Source organism: Pygoscelis adeliae, unplaced genomic scaffold (genome assembly GCF_000699105.1).
Source record: "Pygoscelis adeliae isolate BGI_AS28 unplaced genomic scaffold, ASM69910v1 Scaffold16, whole genome shotgun sequence".
Classification (NCBI taxonomy): domain Eukaryota; kingdom Metazoa; phylum Chordata; class Aves; order Sphenisciformes; family Spheniscidae; genus Pygoscelis; species Pygoscelis adeliae.
In genome coordinates, this window is record NW_008825162.1 from 766,802 (window position 1) to 792,326 (window position 25,525).

Here is a 25,525-nt window from a genome sequence, read left to right on the forward strand (position 1 = left end):
AGAGGGATGGAAGGTAGATGCTAGAACACAGGTACCCAAAACACCTCAAAGGTTTTTGATCGTAGCAGGTAACTGTCCCTTCTCCTTTGAAAGATTCTCAGCAACTTGCACAGAATCTTTCAAAAATGGAGGAAAGGAAGAGGATTTTAATAAGAAAAGGGAAATATATTGTTATTCTACTGAGCTGATGTCTGACGGGTATCCCAAACAAACTGGTAAATATATACAAAGAGACATATAAACACTTCACTAACCAGATAATCCCAGAGCTGTTTAGGCTGCCTTTCTTCTAATTGAGGTAACCTCAAACTATTTTCTAAAGGAGTGTTTTGGTTTGAAGCAGCAGTGTTGTTCTGAAATTAAACTTGCGGTCAACCCCACTTATCCAGGCACTGTGCTAGTTTGCAGAGGAGTCTCAGTGTGTATGGACTAGTTCTCTTTTAGAAGGAAGTAACCAAGAAGCTTCCCTGGAAGTATGCACTAACGTGCTCTAACCTTTCACATCTCCATTACGGTCTGAATGGATGACTAATCCTTTGGACAGTTTTTTAAGTCTGTTCTGACACAAAAATGACCTGCTTTGAGTAGGGACTTGACTAGAAGACTTCCAGAGATACCTTTTAGTGAGCTATTTTATGGTTCTATGGAAAATACCAAAACTGCACACAGTGTCAATACAAGCATCATGGTACTAACTGATTTGATGCTATTGTTTCAAATTATTTGCTAATGTAAACATAGATTTCCATGTCCAATAATTCCTACTTACCAGCTTTACATTCTGATTTAATACAGCGCAAATTACCCTGGGTACTAAAGAAGTTTTCAGTGGCAGTATAGATCTCTCTGCAGGTTTCTTCTCGAAGGTAGATTAACCTGTGTGATGCTCATTGTCACCAAAGCTAGACTGCTGCAGAACTCAAGTTAGCTTCTTTAAAGTTAGCTCAGATATTTGCACACCACACTGATAAATGCAGTTAATATGCTGCCTGTGTTATACAGGATGAGGAACTAGAAAATCATAATGACATGTACAACCTGAAAAAAACTCTGTCAATCATTAAGTGGTGGAAATTAGCTTTAAGCTTGATATTATCATCCTCTCACAGTGGTTAATGATATCCATTATAAACCAGAATTAATTCCAATTTATCTGCATATTCATTAGCAGCTCAGTATACAACCTCTCATCTCTAGCTATGTGATGATTTTAAAATATACTCAGTGCTGTCATCGTGATTCTACTGCCTTAGTATGAAGATGTACTTCTTATTTTGTCCGTCTCAAAAATGGTAGGGGGAAAAAAGCAAAGAGAGAAAATGCAAAGAACTGAAAGAAAATTGAAGAGTCATTCAAAAGTCTAATACAGAAAAAGGCGAACTGAGACGATCTGTGCAAGTAAAAAAAAAACAACAAATCCTTACAACAAAATGGTCTCAACTTTCCCAGAATCATAATGAAGTGAGAAGGTTTGTATGCCGGCATCTAAATATTTCCACTTAAATCTTATTTCCTAAGAAAATTAAATTTATAAGATGTTTCCTCTTTCCACCCATACATCTGAAATAATTTGTCAACCTTTGTCCAGATTCAGTTAACTTTGCTAAGAAGCAGAAGTCTTGCTAATTAGCAATTTTTAAAAAGCTTCCTCAATTAAAAAAAAAAAAGAAAAAGAAAAAAAAAGGGACTTCCACAACAGTACCCCAGTAATGTGTTGAAATGTGAGTGAGAAAGCAGACACTGCGGGTATTTGTGTGAGGACTAGTGAAAGATGGAAGTCTTTATGATGAGGATATGCAAGCAAGCTGACAAAACTCCCTTGGAAGCTATGTTTCCTTAGTTCTACTGCTCATGGAATAATTTCTTTACTGGGTTCACTGCTGCCGCAACAGAAATATTTATATCTTAATTAGCCAGAAAAATCCAGACAGTGAATCCTACCACATCTGTTCCATGTCTTCTTTCCAGCAGAAGTCGGAAGATATTAGCTGTAATCTTGTTATCTTGGACACCTTGTCCAAGGCCACGGTTGTCATCCTGCATAAGTCGACGATCCATGATCACTTCCAACTGACCTGAAAGAGCAATACAAGGATTATACTGGTAACAAGAATACGTAAAGCTGCTAGTAAACGTAAAAAAATTACCCTGAAATATAACTTAAAGAATCACAATCTTTCTCTTGCATATGGAAGAGTAATAGCAGATCAATATTGTTAGGACTGATTATGAAAACAGTTAATACCTTTGGGCTTCGGCTGTTTATAACCTTCCAAAAAATTTTCACAAGATTTTCAGAAGGTGGTACTGCAAATTTTAACATAAGAGTCTAAATAGAAGTTTCGCATGAAAAGTTATTATTGTTAACTGTTATTTTTAACAAGGATACTTGGCACATCAAGCTTGAAAGAAGAGAATCACCCCAAGTAACTGCAGCTGTATGGAGAGACCTTCTGTAGAGGAACTGTCTTCATCTTACACTCCATAAAAGAGTGCACCTCCCAAATTTATTTTTTCCTTTTTTTGTTTTTGTTTTACAGTTGGAGGCAGAAGGAAAAACAGGTAGGCAATACGAGTATATAAATACTCACAATCACTCCTTCTTGTAAGGGTATGTTCACTTGTGGGAGCAGGAAAGAACTTTGCACCAGACGAACACTGAGTATGAAGTTCTCAGTTTATACTGAACTGTAGCATTGCCATTCAGAATAGCTCTTTAAGTATGATGTTATATCATGAATAGCCTTATGGAAGATAAAGTTCATATCTTTTCAAGTTTATATCTCCAGAGGAAAACCAGTTCGGGGCACGTAATTAAGGCTGTTACAGTTTTTGCACACTGAATCTTCAAACAAGTGTACTTGTTTCCTAAATAAAACTGGAACACTGAAGCACTTGTTTCCTAAATAAGAAATGCACAATTTAAGCTACTAGAAAAGGCTGCTTAGTAAGGCGGTCTCTTTTATTCTTCTTCAGTGTTCTACAAACACTTATCCAATTTTCCTAAATACTTGTTCTTCCCTCCCCTCAAGTAAAAACAGATTTTATGTATCCAGGACAGAAGTCAGATTGCAATGAGTAAGAAACAAACTACCATCTTGAACTAAGGTATAAGGCTAGGACTGTGCCTGAAATTGACGGTCTTTGTGGATCACTGTATGAACATGGACTGCCTGACAGGTATGCTAAGTCTCTGAAAAAAACTAGAACCACAGTAAGAAGGACAAACCTATGACAAACTTTGACAAAAGTTTTCAAACAAAACTTAGAAGATCTAGATCCAAAACTACCTAACCACATTTCCAACATTTTTTAAGAAGCTAGGATAATGAAGGCTGACAACATAAAGCTTTATTATTCTTAAGGCGATTGTGAACAGCAAATGCAAACAAAATGATCAGTGCCGCTAAAGTCAGAGATAAAAACCGTTTCAAAAGTGGGTCAAAGATTAAAAAAAGATTGTTTTAGGGAAAATTCTGGCTTATAAATGGTGTAAGTGTATCGCATGAGGCTTCAGGACATAAGTGATCACTGCTACCCCATTAATTATCCATCAGACTGCAGGGAAGTCCACCTCTAAATGACAGTGGTGCGTCCCATCTATCTGGTGGTCTTCCCTGGGGCATGGAGGATAATCCACTAAGTAGTAAATTAGAGCAGAACTGGACAGAACCTACAAGGTGGAAGATGTTCATCACCTAACATTAAAAAATGATTATGCATCCAATACCACAAAATGAGAAGAGAGATGGTAAGTAGGAATAAAGTTGTGGCATATGTATTTTAGAGTTTCTGATCAAGCCTCTTACAAGCTGTTGAAGACTTATGGCAATACATTGAGAAATCCTCCTCCATACTGCTGAGATCATCTGACAGCATGAGAGTTAACTAACTGTTGCACAGCAAGGAACCTTTCTCTAATCCTGGGTTATGCTTTGACACACACAGTCTCAGACGCACAGATACACAGCTACTGGAGGTGCTTGCCTAAACTATAATGTTTTTTAATATTCTTCCAGGATCCCTTTGAGATCCTAAAGGGCCTTCAAAAGAAGTGTCATGAAGCATATGACTTTCAGCAGCCACAGAACCTTCATCTTCATTTTTGTTCTCTTTTAAGGAGTCCAACATGACCTCAGGACAAAGGTAGTAAACACAGTCATTTCATGAAATATTACCTAATGATAACAAGCCAGATGAATACATTCTCCTTTTTTATAGTAGGCACAGAGTAAATATTTCATATTGCTAACTATCTCTTAACCTTGAGTGACATAATAGAGTTTGCCAAAGAGTGACATAGTTAAGAAATTAATGCCATGACCAGGTATGGGATACATCATTTGCTCTTTTATTTAACTGGAGTAGGGGAAAAGCCTCTAATACGCTCTGACTGGGTTGAAACCAATGCTCATAGAAAGCCAGTCTCCCTGATACTTAACTGCAATATGTCAAACAGCGCCAGCCTTAACATCCCTAACTTGAAGACAGAGAGTGGGGGTCTCTGTGGACTTAGATGTTGCATTATTCTGTGATGCAGAGACTAGGATTGTTAAAGAACAAATACAGACACTATTACAATGTAATGGAGCCTCTGCACACTAATTTAGTCTCCAATACCTATGTAACAAATGCCTACAAACATTTGGTGGTGTCAAGTTCATTCACAAGATCAGGCCAAAGAGAATTTGGTTTCTAGCAATGGAAAGCATGAAAAATTGTGGTTTGGGTCTTATATCAGGTGGTCTTGGAACAAAAGGCTGATATTTGCCCTATGGCTTTATTAAAGCATCGGTCTATAGGCTAGTGTTAACTCTTTGCCCTAAAAGGAATTACATTTGTTAATACTGCCATCAATCTAGTACAGTATCCACCTTTTGTCAGAGTAGACATTAACATGACATTTTTCTGAAAAGAAACTGGGAAGTAGGTTTTGGCACAGTTTCTGACGGGCTTCTTTTCTTCTAAGTATTCATTCCATTGTTTTTCAAAACCATGTAAATTTAAACTCACAATATTTTACAGCAAGAAATTACACATCTTAAATTATAATTATATATCTTATTTTGCCCACTACTTGCTAGGTTTATTTGAATGCCTTCTCAGAAGTATAGACTGAACAACTGACCTCTGTTTCCATCCCTCCAGGCCATTCATCACAGCCTTCCCTGCTGTAAGGGACAAGACTGTGTCCCTTTTGGAATTCTTAATAAGAATTGATTTTTCTTGTCAACATATTCATCAGCTTTTTGAAAGTATTCCATTAAATTTGTGAGGTATGATTTTGCTTCAGAAGAAGTATGTTGATTCTTACCAAGGGTCATTTTTATCCTTTATTTCACTAATTCTAGTCTTCAAAAAAGCTGCTATTGTTTTCTTTGACAGGAATGTTAGGCTATACTGCATATACCTTAAGACTAGTGCTTTCTACCCTAAAGCAAGCAAACAAATCAAAAAACATGATCAGGATCACATTATCCATCTTAAGCCCTCTGCTACCAGAGCAGTACAAAAGAGAACAAACCACTTAGTTTTGCTGTTTCATCCTCGAGTTCCATCAGAGCTCTTGGGAGAAAAATACCTGGTTCTGACATTTTATTGTTCATTTTGTTTTTTCATAATCTCTTTCCTCTGTTTCTAGTTTGAGGCAGATTTTCTATTGAAGATGACAGGATCTCACGTGGAAACAAACTCCACCTCCTCCCTTATGGACATATTCTAAAACTTGTCAGAATTGGAGAAACGTATTTCCTTTCTTCAGACGCTAGTAGGTAAGGTAATCTCTGAATGAACTATTTCAGACAATCATGAAGGACAGGCCTTTATAACATCTATCATCTTATACTCACCATTTTTCAAGCTTGCAACACCTAGAGACTGAGCTGAATGAAGTGTCAAACGAACGCCAACATCTTGGATATAAGCCATTGTAGTCATAGGATAGATATTTGCTTGAAGAGGCAATTTGCTCATCGTCAGTCTGGGCTGGATCTGCAGTATGAACATGAACTTCAATAAAATACATTCTTTTTATGCATTTAAATTTCAAAGACCTTTTCAGACATTTATCCCATGTGCTTTAGAAGTACTGATTGACAACTGGCACCAAAGCATTCACTCGACTGTATTATTTAGCTTTTTGGAGATTTATAGCTAAAATTACCACTTTGGAAATGATAACTTCAATGTACTTTTAGATCAAAGAATATTTAAAAAAACCTGAAAGATTCATCAAGGGAACCTACAAAAAAAAGGAATAATCACAGTTATAGAATGAGAGAAAATTTTTTCTCCTCTAGAGAACAAGCAGTGAATAGATTCAAGGTAGCAGAAAAGGAATTGTTAGTTTATAATGGGAACTTTATTAAAGTGCTAGTGGAATTCTTGAATGGTACATGACAAATGAGTAGTAGTATTAAAATTATTTTCATGTTTAAATATTCACTTTACTGTCTCCAGCAAAATGCAGTATTACACACTAACTGCAAAAACAGTAGTCTCTTACTCCACAAGTATGGTTTTCAATGTATTTGCAAAACTATTTTTAAGCAAGGAAGGAAGGTAAGGAAAAGAAAATTTTCTTTCTTTTGTGTGTGCTGCAGAGTCCAAGTTAAGAAAATAGTCATACTATATTTCATCAGATACATTACCATAGAACAAGCTATTACACTCCAAAAATACATCACTTATTTCCACCACAGCAGCAAGTAGTTCTTCTCTAGGTCTGAACTGCTGGACCTTATGCACATCTAGCGTTGCGCTACTCAAAGGGCTCTAATTAATTAGACAAGGCAGAGGGGAAAGAAGGCATGCAGATATACAAGCAACTACATGGTGGATTGACATAACTTGCTGTGTTACAATTCTTATGGTAAAAAGGATATACAGGAATATTTAACAAACTCCTTGAAAGAAAACAGTTGCTACTTCGTCTAGTTTAAATCAAATTTTATATCGGATAAATTTTTAAAGCTTTTCTCCTTTTAAATGATTAGTGAAGTTTAACATGAGAGTTTGATTAATATGACTCAAACTCTTTACAATTAAAAGTATTAAGACAGTCAAAAACTGAGGCCCTCAGCTTTTATAATTAAGAGACAATAATTACCTGATATCCATTAAGATCAGTATAGAATCTATTTTGACTGTTTATGTCAGATGAAATTCTCATTGCAAGCTCACGATTGTATTCTCCTCTAATATCCACAATATTGGAAACTTCAAGAGACTGGCCTTCCAAACCTACATGAAAAAGATGCATTTAAAATCTCTCAATTTTCAAATCTCAAAGCCACTACCACAGAACACAGTAATCTAGTTTTCCCCTGCTAGTTTTTCTTTTCTGTTATGTCTAACAGAATAGATATAACAGAATATCTGTTATATCTAACAGATATTTGAAGCCAGTTCAGTCATGTGCCATACGCTATAGCAGTACTTCTAATTCAGTACTCATTGAATAGACAGTCTGAAACCTTCACTAAAGTAGAACAGAAGCAATTCATGGTAAGAACCAACATGGGTTCCAGTAAATCAGTAGGAAACAGCTCACAACTGTTAAGTGATGTCTTTAGCAGCAGCTAATACACTGGAGGAAGACCTAGCCATTCACTTCTCAACTTGTCTGTTGCCATTCACAGACAAGAATGAAGTTACCAGCTTCTTGACAGCAACTGTTCCACTAAGCAGGAAACTGGTCAGCTGTTTTAACCAAAACAGGGAGAATCTTCCTTAAGGACAGTGAATTAAGAAACTGCACACCGATATGACCACAACCAGGACACAAGTCTTTGTCAACAGGGAAAAGATGTCTATTTATTAAAAGAAGGATGAAGTATCTGAAAATGCAGACAGCTGTTCAGTGAGATTTTTTTCTACAGAGCCTGGCACTGAAAATTAAATACCTTGAATAATAACCTGACCTTTTCAAACAGTTCGAGACACAGTTTGGACTGGAATCATACCATCATTCAGCATGACCACTTCTACCCTTTCTGTAGTCTAATGGGACTAACAATTATGAAAAGAATTCCGCCAAGCAGAACAGAGATATGAAATTTCTCTTTGTAGTGAGACGAAATTACATTGTGCTTGCCTGACGGATTGTAAACAGAAGACAGTGGAAAGTGATGGACTGATGAACCAACTTAGTCCTTTAAAACTTGAAGACAGTATTTAAAAATCTTAGATACTAAATACTTTATTTTTCCCCAACAGTTCACTGTATGTCAACTCACAAGACCCAGAGGCATGCTCATCAGTTTGGGCTCCTGAACTGTAGGATCTTTTGCAGAAGGACAGAATACCTTTGAATAAAATTCCTAGATTCCTAAGCACATAGACAGAGGTTAGCACAACCTCTTTTTCTTTCTACACGTAGTTTTCAAATTTTTTTAGCAGTTCTGTTTAAGAGCATGTTGGAATAGTTTCCTTAAGAAGGTCTTTGTCAAATTCTAAAACACTCTGGACCTTTACACAAAGGAATGCTGAAAGTGTCCGCCTGCTTCAGTTTTTATGCTATTATTTAGTATGTATACTGCAGTCAAGGTTGTGATTTTGTCACCTGAATGAGGAGGATGTCAAGCTCTGTATTTGTTTCCTCATCTTTTTTAAAATCTGAATGCCACCTGCAGCAGTACCAGCAACTGTTAAAAAGTTAATATTTACCAATGGCTATTATGCTATAGTGCTAAACAAAAAACATTTGGTTTAGGTAATTACTTCTATTTTCCCAAACCTAGTCTGGAAAAAGTGGATCTATATGCTCCACTTTTGATGGTCTTAGTCATAGATATTCCAACTATCTTAAAGTAGGACTATTAAAACACAAGTACATTGAACAAGGATATGATATTTTAGTTTACAATTTTAAAATGACCAGACCATTCATTACTCTCAGTTCTTTTCTATTGCATAATTTGAGTTAATACAAAAATACAATTATGAAGATAATGAAACATAAGAAGCTTCTGATAAAAAGATTAAGAAAATCATGCTGATAACAAAACCAGATGCCAATGGAAGTAGAAAAAGTTAAAAATCACTCATTCGTCAATTACTGAACAGAGTTGTCAAGCCAGAGTATTTTCTGCTCAAAATCAACAGAATTCTAAAGCCAGAAGTGGAAAAAGCAGTGTTTTACCAAAATTGCTGAAGAAGCTGTAGGACTCAGAAGTAGTGTCCAACAGTTGGATTAGCCACATGATCAGGCTTTCCACTCCCTGACAAGCAGGAAGGTTACAACAGGAGTATCAGGTCTTTATTTAAAAACAAAATGTATGTATACACATACACGTACTTATTTCTCTCCACATGCTTTGTTACTGTACATATCTAGTAAGACTTCAAGATACCTTCTTTTAATTGATGTAATGCTATGTAAATAACTTCCCTTACAAAGCCCAGGAAACAGACCTCAGTAAAACAATGACGCATAGTCATCAATTTTTAAACTTTGAAAAAGGCCATTTCATATGAAGAAATTAAAATAAAAACACACCATAAAAGAAAACAGAGAAAACATATAAAATAATTGCATCACTTTCCCTTGAAAAACCTGGAAACATGGTACAGGACTTCACCACGATGACTGGATACTCAATGCTGTAAGTATTGAAACAGCGCAATAAATTAAAAATTGTCAAAAAAAGAGAAAAAACCCTAGATAGTGCACTGAAAATGAAAGATAAACTTATGTGTTAGGAATTGGCAGGCAAGTGATTTTCACTGACAACTTGTTTTCTGTGAACTGTGAAATGGAAGTAGGCACTTACTAACAAATTAAAGAAAAAGGAGTATTACAAAGAAATCCATTTTAAAAAACCAAACAACCTCACCTTAACCAAAAGAGAGACTTTTCAGGCTTTTTCCCTCCCCCTCACTACACTAAACACCTTCCTTATATAAGTGCCCTCCTTGCTAAGAAGTTTAATTTACTGAAACCCACAGAGCAAAGTAACTTTTTTTTCACATTTTTGGCAACCTAGTACATCTTGACCTCAAGGTACCTTTTTTTTCATCTATGCCTATTTTACATATTGGTCACATAAAAACAAAAAATATAATCTTGAATATAAATGTTTCCTCAGGATCTTCAACAACAAATTACTGTACAACATCTTGGTTTGTATTCATAAGGAATGTGATCTAGAGTTTGATCCAGAATTACTGTATCAGATGAGCTGGCAACTGAACTCTGATCAGTATATGGCATATGGGTAAACTCTAACAACTTCAAACTTCAAAGTATACACTTATACCATAAAAAATAAGGCATCAGAATCGATTTTAGTTCTAAAGAGAAATATATTACAACTAAAAAAAATAAAAAATCAAAGAGACCAGTTCTGTGCGACTGTAAAGTAGGTATTGCTGGGAATACTATTTTTGAAACCTAAAAGGAATAAGGAAAAGAGCAAGGGAGACTTTCAAAGTACTTATAGTTCCATTATTTGTTTTTGAAGTGTTTAGAAAAATAATTAAAAATATTACAAGATTTTAAAAACCATGCAGACAATTTTGATACCTACAGTAAAAGTAATGCTAATACAAAACATGTTTAAGTTCCATCAAGTGTTGAAAATATTAGCCAATGCTTCTGTATTTCAGAAAAATTCCAGCAGAGTAAATACAAATAGATGAACTGAAAATGTATGTTTCCTACTTCAATTAGAAAAAGATACACTTAAGCATTTTAAGTCAAGTTTCTATAGGAAAGTAAGTTTATACAATTGCACCATAATTTCCTCCCTCTTTTATCTTTTTCACTGGCCAATTTAATCATCAGGTTTGGAAGGGTACAAAGTTCCCAAAGTTACTGTTTTCTTAGAATTTTCTTGGAAATCAGTAGTTGAACAGTATAGAAACAACAAATGAAAGCCCTACTGAAGGAAAAGCAAGCAAAACTGGTATGAAGTTGTGTCCTAAGAGTCAATAAGCTGGTGTTCAGTGCTGGTGCCTCTCAACAGACACAGCCCATTCTCTCATAAGCTCTTCCAAGCAGATAAAGGACATAAAGAGGAAGCTTACAGGTAACTAAAGCATGCCTACAGTTGTGGAGTAAACCAGACTTCACTATTAATGCCACTAACAAATAACTTTATATTCTTCGTGACTTTAGAGAAGATATTGTACCTCCATCAGTAAGTTTGAAGCTATGAAAGAAACTACATTTTTACATCATTGCCAAGATATTTCTAATTTTTTTTTTCTCATTTTCATAATTTACAGCTACCTAGAGCATTCAAATGACCCAGTAAAGTTCGGGACCCCCTTGTAGGTAACTTTATAGTATAAAATTTTCTAATACCGAGAGGTATCTCCAACAAATTTGTTGAGTATAAGCATGCCAGCTTAATGACTAGCACGATGCTCAGAAAGGGATCATGGTGCACTGGACCCAGTAAAGACTTCAGTTTGACGAATTCTGTACTAGTTCAAAAGTGCATTTAAACATTAAAAAGTCAGGTAGGATCCAAGACCGTAGTAATGAAAAATAACTGCTGAGAGAGACAGAATTTCACAACTCTTACCCTGGACTTTATACAGTCGCATGGTATGTGTCACGTGGTGGAAAAAACATACAACTTCTGAGAAAATCCTTCCGTGAGCAACTCTTATGATAGGTGGATCTGTAAAAATATAAGGCTACAAAAAGAAAATAGAAAGTTAGAATAATTATTTTGAAAGTTTTGCATAAAAGTAGTGTCAATAAATCGAAGTATTTAACAAATATTAAATAGTCTTTTAATTTTTTTAAACTGTTCTATATCTAAGTCTAGTTTAAAAACTGGGAATTAAAAAAATTACTCCTAATCTGAAATTCAGCAACTTCTCTTCAGAGCCTCACTTTTCCTTTAGCTAAAAAATTAGGATAACCCTCCCTACATATCTCACAGGTATTTTATGAGGATTAAGGAATACAAGGCCTAGAGACAAAAACAGTAGTGTATTAATATTGCAAACATCTGGATTGAGCTTTTTTGCTAGCAAAATTAAACTTGCTAACCAGTAATCAAATACTGTAGTTTCATAATCTGTGGCAGATGGTTTAACTGTCTGTTTGGTTTGCTCAAAAATTACTGTATCAGTGGTACACACTGCATGAGGAAAGCTGCCTCTACGCTGCCTTGTGAATCAGTTTGCATATCCATTTGAAAGTGAAAGAGGAAGCTTTTTCTTCATCAAAAGCAGCTACCATTGCCAGGGGAGCCCCCTGAAACGCAGAGTAGAGCTGGGAACCATTAAGAAACCTCAAGAGGGACATTGGCTTCTTACTAATGTCTCTCAAAGACTAGCAGAAACTTTGAATATCCACAGTCAAACCAAAGAGATGAAGAAAATTATTTCCCATGTAGTCACAGTATTTTGAGTCTCGGCTAAGCAAAGAATGCCTTTTTTTTTTTAAAAACAGTTGATCCCAAACTGAACTGTATACACTATATAGAAATATATGGATGGCTACAAAGGTAAAAATGGGTTAAATATTAAGTGTGTACAAAGCCAAAAATGAAAATACAACACACGCAACTACTACTATTGAGCAACAGCAATAAATAAAGACTTCACTCAAAAAAACCCCAAAAAATACTCAAAAAACCATGTTATTCAGAGGGATCTAAGCAGAAAGCTCTTAGAGGGTGGCTGTCCTCCTGCTGTATGTAGCAATGTCATAAGAAGGACAAAGCATGCTCTTTCTTCTCAAGCAAGGAAACCAAAGATCAAATGTATCTTGAGGAAGAGGGGAAATCAAGATTACATCAATACAGACAAAACATGTCAGAGAAGAACAAGTACAGGTACATATCGTCCAATCTTCTTTGAGCATATAATTATATGTACATTCACAAAGAAGATTTCAAGAAGTATTGTATAAAAGAAGAAACTGAAAGAGACCTTCAAAGTCTTAACAGCCTGCCTTTCTGTTCATATATTTATTCTTAAAGCTTCAGACAGAACACTGTTTAATAAAAGCTTTGCCAGAGCTCCAAAAGGCAACTCGACAGCTATCAACTACAGGAATACTTTGTACAGGAGTTTGGTAGAGGAATCATAGTTGCTTACACTTCGGGAAGATGGGTTGTTTTAGGGAGAGAGGGATTTTTCCACTGATCATCTTACAGCAATGTTTCATTCAGTTAATCAGTACAAAAACCCAAATGAGGAAATAGTCTTTTGGACTTCACAGTTGACATGAAAAAATGATGGGATCCTTCCAAGGGGTCTCATCTTGTCAATAAGACAGACAAGCGTTATCTATTATGCAAAATCCATTTGCTAGCTGAGAAATACAGGAGTATGGTATTACGAGGGCACGGAAACCAGGCAAATTAATATGCTGGGATAAAGGAAATCTGAAGACCAGAAATTAAGGTTAGAACTTGAGCTGGCTTTTGGGCTCTCTTATTTTCATGAAAAACTGCCAATATCAGTAAATGTAGACTGAATCTTCCCCTTTCTTCTGGCAGAAGAGATCGCTATCTATCTGCTTATCTATCACACACAGGTAGAGAAGACAAACTCATTTAACCTATAACTACACGCTCCTAGAAATATATGTTTAGATTAAAATCCTACAGAGGAACTGGATTACTGACAGGAAGGTGGAATAATCAAATCCTTCAAAATCCTACCTTCAGGGTAGGGTAACATGAAGATCCTCAGGTTAGCAATGAAGGACTGAAACAGCAGCTAAAGGAACTCTCAGAAAATTAACTGAGAAACCTGAGGTCTTCAGGCCAAGTAAATACCCTTGCCAATTATTATCTAGGAGAATACTACTTATACAAACAGCAGCCTGCCAAATACATTCTGTTAGCAAAGTAACACCTCTTTTATGGGCTTATTTCTGTTGTTTGTAAGAACATTTCTCACCGGAGCTATCCAGGACCAAACTAGCAAAATGGAGAGGTGCTGGATGAGTGACAAAGGAATGCAAAAGGCTGTGCACTTATTAAAAAAAGAAAAAAATACCTGGAGTAATTTTTTAGAACAAAAAGTAAAAAAAAAAAAATACTTGGAGGAACTCTGTTCCATTTAGTGTGTTAGTATAAAACATGATGGTGACATTGACAACTACCACCAAAATACATTGTTGCCATACAAGTAGAAAGCTGAAATGAGAGGAGTTTAACAGCTCTGAGGTTCTGGGATATTGCCACAAACTCTAAGTTCACACACCAGAGTCTCCAAGCTGCCCATGTAGCCAGATCAGCTCCCCAGCTGAAGATAAAGGCAACCATACTTCCCATTCTGAACTATATGGAAAGATGAGGCGATAGGGAAGAAAAGGAATTAAGTGTCATTTTGCAGATATTGCCTGAAAGTAATGAATTTTTTTAAATCATAATTTGTGATCCCACTAGCACATGCATTGAGAGAAATGTATCAAAACCAGTTTGCAAGCCTCTAATTCAGACACAGTGTGGGGAAAAGGAACAAATGAGGAAGGAGAGGCACAAAGGCACATGCTATCATGTGGTTTTGGGGGTTAGACAAGTTCTTTCTGATACAGAAAGTGGAGATATGATGTATACTCGAGTTCTCAAGGATGCCTGTTGCTTCCTGATTGTTGGGCAAACAGGAAAAATGAAGAAAAAATATGGTACTGAGAGAACAGGGAAGCCTCCTAGTTCATATTTAGTGCCTAGAAAAGCACTAGTCCTAGAACGTGATTTCTTGATAGTCATCTGGAGACATACTGAGTTTAGAACCTATAATGAGATAATTGACAAAGTTTGCCACACTGAAAACATTTCAGTGAATCGGGCTTTTAAGCAGGAAAACATCTTTAGGCAGTGAATGTGCAATTATGCTAGTACCTTTATAAAGGTCCTTGATGAGATGCACAGAGGCCTGTGAAATGATCCTCATCCTAGCTCTGAAATATGAAGATACTTTTGATGTGAAAGTCTGACTAAGATTCAGAAATAGGCCTCTTACTACTGAGACGCAAACCACTTTCCTGTCCACTGATTGGACAAAGCACTGGTCTGAGTTCAGTATTTACTCTTCTTTGAGTGGGAGCTTGGACTAAATGACCTTCCAGCATGAAGGATTCTATGATTACTCAGATCTTAAATCAGGAATAAAAATATTTGGGTCTCATATCCAGTGGTAGTCTCAAGACTCCACTTCCTAAACAGTTAAAAAGAATAGTCACTGTAAAATCTGTTCCTCTCAGCTCCACTGGAATGAGTTCCATTGTACAAGATTCAGCAGCCTGCTGTGGCAGGTTTTGTTGAACCTGGAAAGCAGTATTTTCGGAAACAGGATAACAGAACTATGGGTCAAAGGGTCCAGAAACCATTTTTCAATGGTTTCAAGAGAAATATGACAACCTCTCCTTGAAGTGAGGAAAAAAAAAGCAAGCTAGAAATTTTAAGGGAGAATACTTGGAGCAAGATAATATCCCATAGCTCCCTAGGATATCTGAAAATACTTGGCATCAAATTGGGTGCCAAAGCGCCAAAGGGGGGAGATAACTGGAAAGATGCCTTCACTTAAAGGTTTACTGGCTTGCATAAAAGCTGGCATGGCATATTGCAGCCTGAAGGCATGAAGCATGGGCAATAAGTCTTTCCCCTTGTAGTCAAGTGAAGCACTACTAACCATCTTAGTGTGGCCTAGAAATTTCTGGCAGTGCAGCACACTGTTGGTGTGGAAGTCAAACAAACTATGCCCAGAGGAAAGTTTTCCAACACAGACTGAATTGCTATTGATATGCCTGAGATTTTAAAAAAGAACTCAAGACTTCAAGAAAAGTTGCTTCTCAATAGCAGATTACCCTTCATTTGTCAGGGTTTGAGATTAGACTGGGCTTGGCGGGGGTGGAGGTGGGGCAAATACTATGAGCTCTTGAGAACTGTGTTTTAAGAATTACATGGCAGAAGAGAGATGGTTGTCATTTTAATACTTTTGTCTCCAAAAACAACCCCACCAATATGTGGGGCAGATTTTTAGGTGATAGATATGATGCTTGAGGAAAATACATAGCACCAAGGAAAGAACAGACACTTCAAAGGCAGCCAATTCTTGAGTATTGTGAGCACTCTCCAGAAAATGGTGCCTGCGTATTTATCTTTTCCTGTTACCAGACATGCAAAAACAGGGGATGCATTAAAAGTAAGGATACTGTGCTTGAATGAGGATCCTCTGGCTTTTTGAGAGGGAAGATCTTAAGATGGATACAGTGGGATACTCTAAATGGATAGTCTCTCTCTTTTGAGGCAGTGCAACTTCCCAATCTCACTTAAAAAATGCAGAAAGCTACAATTACCTTTTCCTTAGGTTTGAAGGCCAAGCATTTAGGCAACTCAGATATGTGGTTTTCTCTGAGAAGCAGAGGGAACAGGTAATCCTGACATATTAAAAAAGGACCTGTCATGAAAAAAGTTTCTTGAAGCTCGTAGCAGCAGCTGCAGCTATACAAGTGAGAGATCATCATCAGTAAAGGAAGCCCAAACATGGAGACAAAGTGTGAAGAGGAAAAAAGGGAGAAAAGCTCTAGCACTAGAGATCCTGCAGGATAAAAAAAAAATAAATTTCTTTTCTTATATATTCTGTTAGTACGTAAGTACCTACAGCAACTAGTGCATACATATGTGCATAGACACAGCTGCCTGAGGGAGAATCACAATTTCCCAGTCTGGGTCTATCAAAAAAAGTCCATTTTGATTCTGAAAAATTGATTTGTAAAACAAGAAAATGAACCACTCACATTGATCCCACAAACACTTAGCATCTGACTCTTTGGAAAAACTGCTTTGTTCTATTCCCTATTGATACCGAACATGGCTAGTAAGTAGGTCATCACATATTGACTTGTCTTGAACACATAGAAGAAAATATAGACATTTAACTGTTTCAAAGTTTATTGAATACTGATTTTTCCCCCCCAGATCTAACAGTTTTACAGAGTTTGCCATGCTTCACAAAATCACAAGAGATGCAAACATGCTTTCCCCTCATAGGCAGGATGCTTTTGTTTATATTTGTTGTGAGGTCCAAGGAAGTCCCTTCCTTCCAAACCTTGATAACGTTGTCAATCAGTTAAGCAGCACTGACATTTTAAAAAATTAAAATACTGCCTGTCTTTTTCCTTGGTACCTTGCTTTTGTTCTATTTTGCAGAAAATACAAAGACATGATAGGAGCACTGCCTTATCTCTAGAGCTGCAGCATGGAGCCTCTGCTCTGTGTCATTGTCCTGGATTTCACGCTGGTGTCCTGACCTGAGGCTGCCACTGAACTACTTTCACACTTCAGAGACAGCAGAGACAGAATCATCCATGGTCAAGACCCTATGCCACCACCCCAGAGACCATTTTTATTGCGAGCTGTCTAGCTGCACCATGGCAATGTTTGCCATGGTGTCGTGGAGCCTTAAGTCCAGCTATTCTTTCCAGAGAAGTGACAAAGTTATTGGTGTTCAGTGCACCTTCTATTTAATACAGCATAAATCACTGCCATTAAGCCAGGTCTTTGCTGATGTCCAACTTAGTGCTGGTACTAGAGGCTTACCACTTCTTAGCAAGAACGCACTCTTTGCAGTACACTCCAGGCTGGTTTTAGGTCAGCCATAAAGATGATTAATCCAAGGAACCTCTTGAAAAATTCAGATCTGTGTACATTCTAGTACACAGACCATCACCTGCAGAAAACACGACCTCCACCCATAACAGCCTACCGATGACCAGAGCTGCACTGTGTGTGTCAAGTGTCCTAAACTGACATGGCTTTAAGTCATGGCCTGCAAGCCTAGTATGTCACAGCACCAAGTTTCCAAAATTAAACTTGCAGAAGAACCCAAGACCAAAAAGGCTGTATACGTACAGACGCAAGACAGATGATTAAACTAGATGAAGAAAAATAATCTCCGAGTAATGTAGAACTGAAAAGAAAGGAACCAAAAGACTTACCAGGTAACAAAACAACCAGCTAACAAAGGCAAAGAAAACACATAACTGTACTCATAACAGAAGAAAATGACCCAACATTAAAGGCAATTATTCTTTGCAAATTTTGCAGTAATACATATGGTGAGAGGGATAGGAAAAAAAACCACCTAGCCAAAAATCAAGAAAACTGCCTGTAACCTATCCTATCGCTACTCTACACAAGGACTTAGAAAGTATTAGTCAATCCACCTCACACTGAGAACCCTGAACAGATGGCGTTTCTCTTAAGACAGAAATCATTAGTTCAAACTGTTTTAGAAACTACTATAGAATTACATTGTTATTCCCAGTGGGAAAACCTAATTAATGTTATTAAAATGCAAGCCGAATAAGCCTTATGGTATATTAATGAAGCAGAATTTTTAGAAGTATCGTGACTTCATTTTTATTGTATAAAAAGTTACAAAAGCTGAACACACCACCCTTTTTATTGTTAACTAAAATGTACTTGAATTTCATTTTCCACAAAAGTTCAATATGTACCTTATCTCCTAACTGTGCTTGCAGGCACGTGAGACTTTTTCTGTTCAAACCATAGCATTTTGCTATCTAGATTTGTCCAGATTATTTTTATAAAGCAAATAATGCAAAAAAGTGTAGTTAAAATTACATAACAGTTTAGTCATTATTGTTTTTATAAGCAAAAGACGAAGTAGCATCTAAAATAAAATTAGTTAAAGCGTGACCATGCAGCTGATGAAAGGTAAAAATTAAAAAACATAACTGATACTGTTCGGGTATTCACCAATCAAAAACACTGACATTTAAAAATTAAGAATAAGTGAACCCTGTTGAATATAACTGATGCAAACAATTATGGGACTAAATATACTAACTGGTTTAAAACTGCCAACTCACAGCCCTCAAAATGTGTGCTTCTAGGAGAGACTGCTAAAAGGAAAGTAAACTCTTCTGTCCACTTCCAGACTGATTTACACATATAACAACAACAAACAAAAACCAGAATTATTATCCTTGCTTATTTCCTGAAATGGTAAACATAGAACTCCGAGTTTGCCTTATGCATGCAACTTAAGTTTCCCCAGGAGAAACTGGGCAGAAGAAATATGATGCAAACTAGCTAGCTTCTTAAAAGTGTTCATTATCTCATCATTTGCTTTCTGAAATATCACCTTTCCAGTTCCAGAAGTGGTACAGTAGATTCCGTATGGTAATTAAGTCAGTGTAAGAACACTTTCATTTCTGAATTTCCAATTTGAAAACTAATAGGAGTATGCTGTTGCCCTCCAATAATTACGCAGCTAAAAATACTGATAACCCTAGACAACTAAATCAGAACAGTTGCTTGCTACTCTGTCTACATTCATCAACTGGGACTCAGTATCTTAATTACTGTATTAAACTACATATGCTAATATCAGCTAAAAAAGTACTACACTCCAAACTGGAAGCTCCTCATTCACAATAAAGAAGTCTTAAGAATCAGAAAAATGAAGAAATGTAGAAATGAATCAGTATGTCCTATACATTTTCACCATAGGAAGTGAAAGTGAACTTATTTTTTTGATAGTGAATGGTCATATCTCACTGGATTTCTTGCAAGGGTAGCATCTTATTTAAGCTTTTGGTGAATCACAAATATTCTGTATATTTTTACACTTTCAAATTAATGCTGTGTTTTTACCCAAATCTAAGGTTATTAATTATGAAAGTCTGCCAATCATTTCAGTAACTGATGTCATTATTTCTAGCCACACAGCTGTATTTCAGTGTTGGGGAAAACTAGCTCTTCCGCTCTGTATTTGCAGAATGCTTCAAGTTACTTCAAGATTAGAATTTTTCTGCAAATGGAAGATTTACCTTGGCGTCTCCATCTGGTAAGAAGAGATAAGCTCCACTTTTATCCCGGTTACTTGTAGTTCCATACCAAGCAAACTCCACCTTCATTTGATGATTTTTACCATCATCTTTGGTATTTATTTTCTAAGGACAGAGAATCATGTTTGAAATAGTTGACACATTTAGGTTTCCACGAGTAAGAACAGAATTTCTTAAAAAAGTAAAACATAGTGTTTCGAAATATAATGCAACACACCTCCAGTAATCCAGACATTCCAGAAAACCATAGTTTCATGTAAGAATTTTCTAAGATTATATTATCCACAGAATTCTGCATCTCTTTTATCTTGAAAAGTCTGTCTGGCTTCTCCTGCCTACTATTCCTCATGTACACGTTATAGTCTGCTAAAACTGCTTCTGAACTCTGAACCTCCAAAAGCTGGTAAACTCCAAGCCCCAGAGGTGGTAGATGCGCCACGAAAAAGATCTGTTGGGAGCAAAGAAGAAGCCATTACTAAAAACATCAAAGTATCAACTTTTTATACTAAATTTATGCTCAGAGTAACTCCTTTTGCTTCAATAATTTTAGGATGGCTGAATTTTTCCCATATTCCATAAATGAATATGAAATTACAAATGACATTCCAAAATTAATAGCTGAAGCATGATAAGAAGAATTAGCAAACAAAAATGTCTGCATCTCTAATTTGCTTGGCATCGAGATCATTCTTATATTAATGCAATGATTTTGAATCTTGTTAAAAAAGAATATTAGCTGTGATGTGCAGTTCTGAGGATATTCGCTGTGCATTAAAGATACGTGTGTAGCGCATCAAGTGCACATAGACCCTACTTATCACTTAAGTTGCATTTAAAAATCCACAAAATTAAATCGGAAAATATAAAGCAACTGTCTCATTTTTAGTCTCTGGTTATTTAGGAGCTATAAAGTAACCTGCACAAGGTAGATCTCCAAAGCAATTTGCTTAGAATTTGAGGTATAGATATGTAATTTTATTTCTTCTTCAGGCAATTAACAGTGTTAATTATTGTACTGGTTTTGGCTGGGATAGAGTTGAATGTCTTCAATGCAGTATGAGGCTACGTTTTGATATCAACAGTGTTGATAACACAGGGATGTTTTAGCTATTGCTGAGCAGTGCTTATGCAGCATCAGGGCCTTTTCAGCTTCTCTTGCTGCTCCGCCAGCGAGTAGTTGGGAGGGGACACAGCCGGGACAGCTGACCTCAACTGACCAAAGAGATATTTATACCATATGATGTCATGCTCAGCATATAAAGCTGGGGAAAGAAGAAGGAGGGGGGGACGTTCGGAGTGATGGCGTTTGTCTTCCCAAGTAACCATTATGCACGATGGAGCCCTGCTTTCCTGGAGATGGCTGAACACCTGCCTGCCGAGGGGAAGGAGTAAATGAATTCCTCATTTTACTTTGCTCACATGCGCAGCTTTTGCTTTACCTATTAAGCTGTCTTTACCTCAATCCTTGAGTTTTCACCCTTTTACTCTTTCGATTCTCTCCCCCATCCCACTGGGGATAGTGAGCAAGCAGCTGTGTGGGGCCGAGCTGCTTACTGGGGTTACACCACAACAACTATCAATAATTATCCCTTTGGAGGACAACTCAGAGACACTTATTGAATTATCTTCGCAGGAACGTTATCCTGAAAGAAGTTCAACTCAGCTTCCAAGTCAAAAGGAATCAGACTAAGACTGTAAGCCTGGAAGTAAAAAAATAGAGCCTATATAGTAGTATTGTATCACCAAGAATTTAACAAAATATAGTTTCTGAAGTATGATCATTGAGGACAATCTCCTATAATGATGTATCATTCAAAAATTCTCAGAAACTTTGTTTAAAACCAAAAACAAGAGGTGGACTCAAAGTCATCTGTCTAGCTTGAGTATAAGAGAAAAGGAGATTACTATCCAGCCTCTATAACTGGAAGACAAAAAAAAACCAAAACAACAACAAAAAAATCAGAATCTAACTGCTTAAGCCATTGCACTTACAAAACCTTCCAGCTGGAGTGCTTGAGCACATACAGACTGTGTGACTGTGTGTATGGACTATCACTAGAATGAAAAAGCAGCTTTAGAAAGTTGGGGGAAAAGACACACATCCAGTATTTTCCGTTCATGCAGCCGAAACTAACCCTTTAAATGTAATACACCATATCACAAAAGTTTAAAAACTTACCAGTTTAAGAAATGTTAATGCTAAATATATGTTTCTTTTTTTCCTTAAAATGACTGAATTAATGGCATTATCTGCAGAAGACAGACCTGCCAATATTTGAAGTATGCTTTCCATTTTCTTCAACTGTGAAGCTACAATATCTGTCAAAAAAATACCTTAATGCTTTTTACTTAAAATATCATACCTGATATGCTTCATGTGATACTGTAGTTGCTCCATCCCAAACAGCGCTAATCTGGACAGTAACAGGTTTTCCCAAAGGAGATAATAATTTAACTCTGGGTGAATTCACATTGACTGAAACAACTGAAAATCGCTCTTGTTCCGTAGGATTATATATCAAAAGGTACCTGTGAAAACATATTTGCCAAATTATCTTTTGGTAAACAAGCTTCCTCCCTCAGGTTTAATATTATTGCACATAAATTTTACATACAAAGCATTGAAACAATGTTAGAACAACAGGTACATACCACAACAAATAAATATGCAAAACATAACCAGGAAACAATGGATATTTAACATCAATTCTTGGCAGATCTTCTTTTTTTAATGCTATTATTTTTCCAAGCAATTTTGAAAATACCTTACAATAAAAATACATTGATTTCCCATCTTAACTGCTAAAGAATTGCTATTAACAGTTGCAAGCACAATTGAAATATTTAAGGGTATTTTAAATGTATTTTTCAGGCTGAACTATTAAATTCTTATCCACAGTTGCTTTCCCTTTAACATAATTTAGAAACAATCAAGTAATGAACAAAACCTGCTGTACATACACATATCTGATATATATTCTTTAAAGCAACTAGTTTCTCTCTGCTATAAGGGAAAGTTCAGAATTATTTAAATTAGAATTTACCAACATTCCCTATGGCAACTGTCTGCATATACACTGAAATAATTTTATTAAGTACATATGGAATAACTAATCTCTATGTAATCTTATGCCTGTTCTTCCATTTGAGCACAGATTATGTTACTAACCAAAAGAATCAGCCCTGAAACTATAGAGCAACTTTATTAGCCAACATAATTTTTTATTACAGGTTCATATATTGTATGGTATAGAAAAATAAAATTATACTAGAACATTTGTGCCTCATGCACCTGTAGGACTATAATTGTATTTCCTGTCTTTTCATTGCCAAGCTCAAAGAATGCACTATTTACAACTGTTCCCTGAAGTTTCCCTCTGCTCATTTCATCCTTTAAAAAAATTGTCTTCAACAATGAAAAATGTTCTTGACAAAATTTCTAAAACTTCTTAGATACACAGCAGAACCAATAGTCTATCTTCAACCTCCTTGACCCTTCCCACTGTCAAACACAGTTTACTTCTTCATGAAATCTTATCTTTCAACAGTTTCCATGATATCCACTTGTTACTTATCAAATCACTCCTTCGGCATTTCTTCTAAGTAGATTCTCTGTTCCGTTTTCTATGCAGATTCCTCAGGGTTTTGTCAGTGATTTTCTTTCTTTTCCTTTCACATCCTAACCTTCAAATTCAATTACCACCTTCACAGATCAAACCGCTTCATCTAGAATTGTCTCCTTCCACCCAAACTAGACATCTCATTCTGTCACTCAGGTCTTTAACTTAAACATCACCTGTAGCTTGAACATCTTTCCATAATCTCACATTCTGACTGTAAGTCTTCCAGGTTCCTCACCCATACATTTAGATGCCCTGTGCTCCATTATTTGCTAGCCTGGCACTACAGTACAACTAAGGTCCTGCTAGCAACTTACATTGCTAAACTCTTCAATCTTTTCTCTTTTCCAACATTAGCTCTAAATGGACTGAGGGTAGCCCTCCTCTACACACATGCCAGAGGAGAGTGAGGTCTCCCTGGCACCATAAAGTCTGGCAGGCAGTAGACAAAACTGCTGAGATGATACTTTGGAAATAATGAAACAGCAACATTTCAGGGCTGAGAGGTAGCAGCAAACTGCTTAGAGTTAATAAGGAAGTACAAATTTAACTCCTCCTTATTCTGAGAGAGGGGACTTCTACACAATTTCGGTGTAAAGTCAGAGAGACTAAGTTAATCCACCTCTAAACTATGAATGCAATACAGACACACAAGGAAAATTCTTCCTTCTCTACAGTGCTGAAGAATCTCACCTACTCTCTTTCCATCCTGCCCTCTGATGTTTTTTTGCAACACTACTCTAATTTCAACAAATGCAGTTTTGCTCTACGGATACTCAGAATCCTTATGAACACTAACCAGGCTACCATTTTCCCCTTATCTTTTTATTGGCTCTTTTTTCCCTGCATCAAACTTAGGCTGTTCATCTTCAGTTTCATAGCCCTTAACTCCTACCCTATTACCTCACAATCAGTAGGAAAGGTCAACTCCAACTTCTCATTAGTTGAATAAACTAAAACAGAGGCTATATTAGCTTTTTCTACCAAGAACCTTTGGATTACCTGCCATACATACAATGGGCTTCCCATAAAAAAATTATTTTCCTTTTAACTACTTAGATGAAGATTCCTCTGCTAAATATTGTTAAATCATGACTTCTGTGCATAACAACTATTTTCCTTGCACATTTGTGCATCTAACTGTGGTTAGTTGCCTTCCAGCACAACCAAAAGCGCTTTGGGATGCTCTTTTTTGCCCTGTTTCACGTTGAAGACTCCTAGATTACCAGACAACATAATAGTTAACTGTACTCTTGGTCAGCTTTTAGAGTCTTTAAGAACTTGTGCAAGACTTTGTGAGAGCCTCCCCTAGGCTGGGGTAGGTCATTTTACACTTTTGTTTAACTGAAGATATCTTCTTTTGGAAAAGATTTTAATTTAAATGTTAACATAATTTTTTTATAACACGTGTGGAATCAAAGCCAAACTAAACCAATACTGCTCTCAGTCTAGAACCCTTAAAAAGTAGAAAGAAAAAAAATAAAATTAGTGAAATACTTATACTGTGAAAGAAGAGTGTAAGAACAGTGTCAGAAACAATACAGATCTAAGAGATGATCCAACACCAAAGCTCAGAATAAATCATCATTCTCATCCCTCAACAGAACATTACAAAAATCTTCTATTTATTCTTTCTATACAGTGGAATTCCTGAATTCTTATACCTCCAAGTAAAATGCTAGCTTATGCACACAATTCATTTCTAGTAATGCTATACATCCTCATTAAATGTAAATTATCTGCCAAACAAAGAACATATTCATGTAAAAATATTTCCAGAAACTTTGTTCACCTTTCCATTGATATAAACACGTTACACAACTTTAATTAGTTGCATGACAAATTTACCCATGACAAAAGACCTTAGGAACTGCCATGTTACCATCATATTTCACCAGACTTGGGGTTTTTTTTATTTTTTATATTCGGATAAAAAAAAGCTATTGTTGTACCAAGGTATGTATGTTTTATACCTTCTTGAATCAATGTATTGTAAGTGCATTATGTGTATGTAGAGTAATAAGGCAGTCAGACGAAGCTAGTAATGACAGGGCAGATTTTCAGCAGTTGAAATGCAGGAATTTTGCCTAGATGCTAGTATTTTGTTTGC

At 36.3% G+C, this 25,525-nt stretch overlaps 1 protein-coding gene across 1 annotated transcript in view; it reads right to left on the reverse strand.

Annotated features, from left to right (window-relative positions):
* Positions 1-25,525, reverse strand: part of MAN2A1 (mannosidase, alpha, class 2A, member 1) — a 156,380-nt gene that overhangs the window by 21,874 nt on the left and 108,981 nt on the right. The window contains exons 13-19 of the mRNA XM_009328733.1: positions 22,159-22,324; positions 20,013-20,243; positions 19,778-19,900; positions 11,532-11,646; positions 7,109-7,242; positions 5,850-5,991; positions 1,942-2,075 (exon numbers count right to left, since the gene is read on the reverse strand). Of these exons, the coding sequence (XP_009327008.1) occupies positions 1,942-2,075; positions 5,850-5,991; positions 7,109-7,242; positions 11,532-11,646; positions 19,778-19,900; positions 20,013-20,243; positions 22,159-22,324 (1,045 nt within the window). The remainder of the gene's footprint in view (positions 1-1,941; positions 2,076-5,849; positions 5,992-7,108; positions 7,243-11,531; positions 11,647-19,777; positions 19,901-20,012; positions 20,244-22,158; positions 22,325-25,525) is intronic.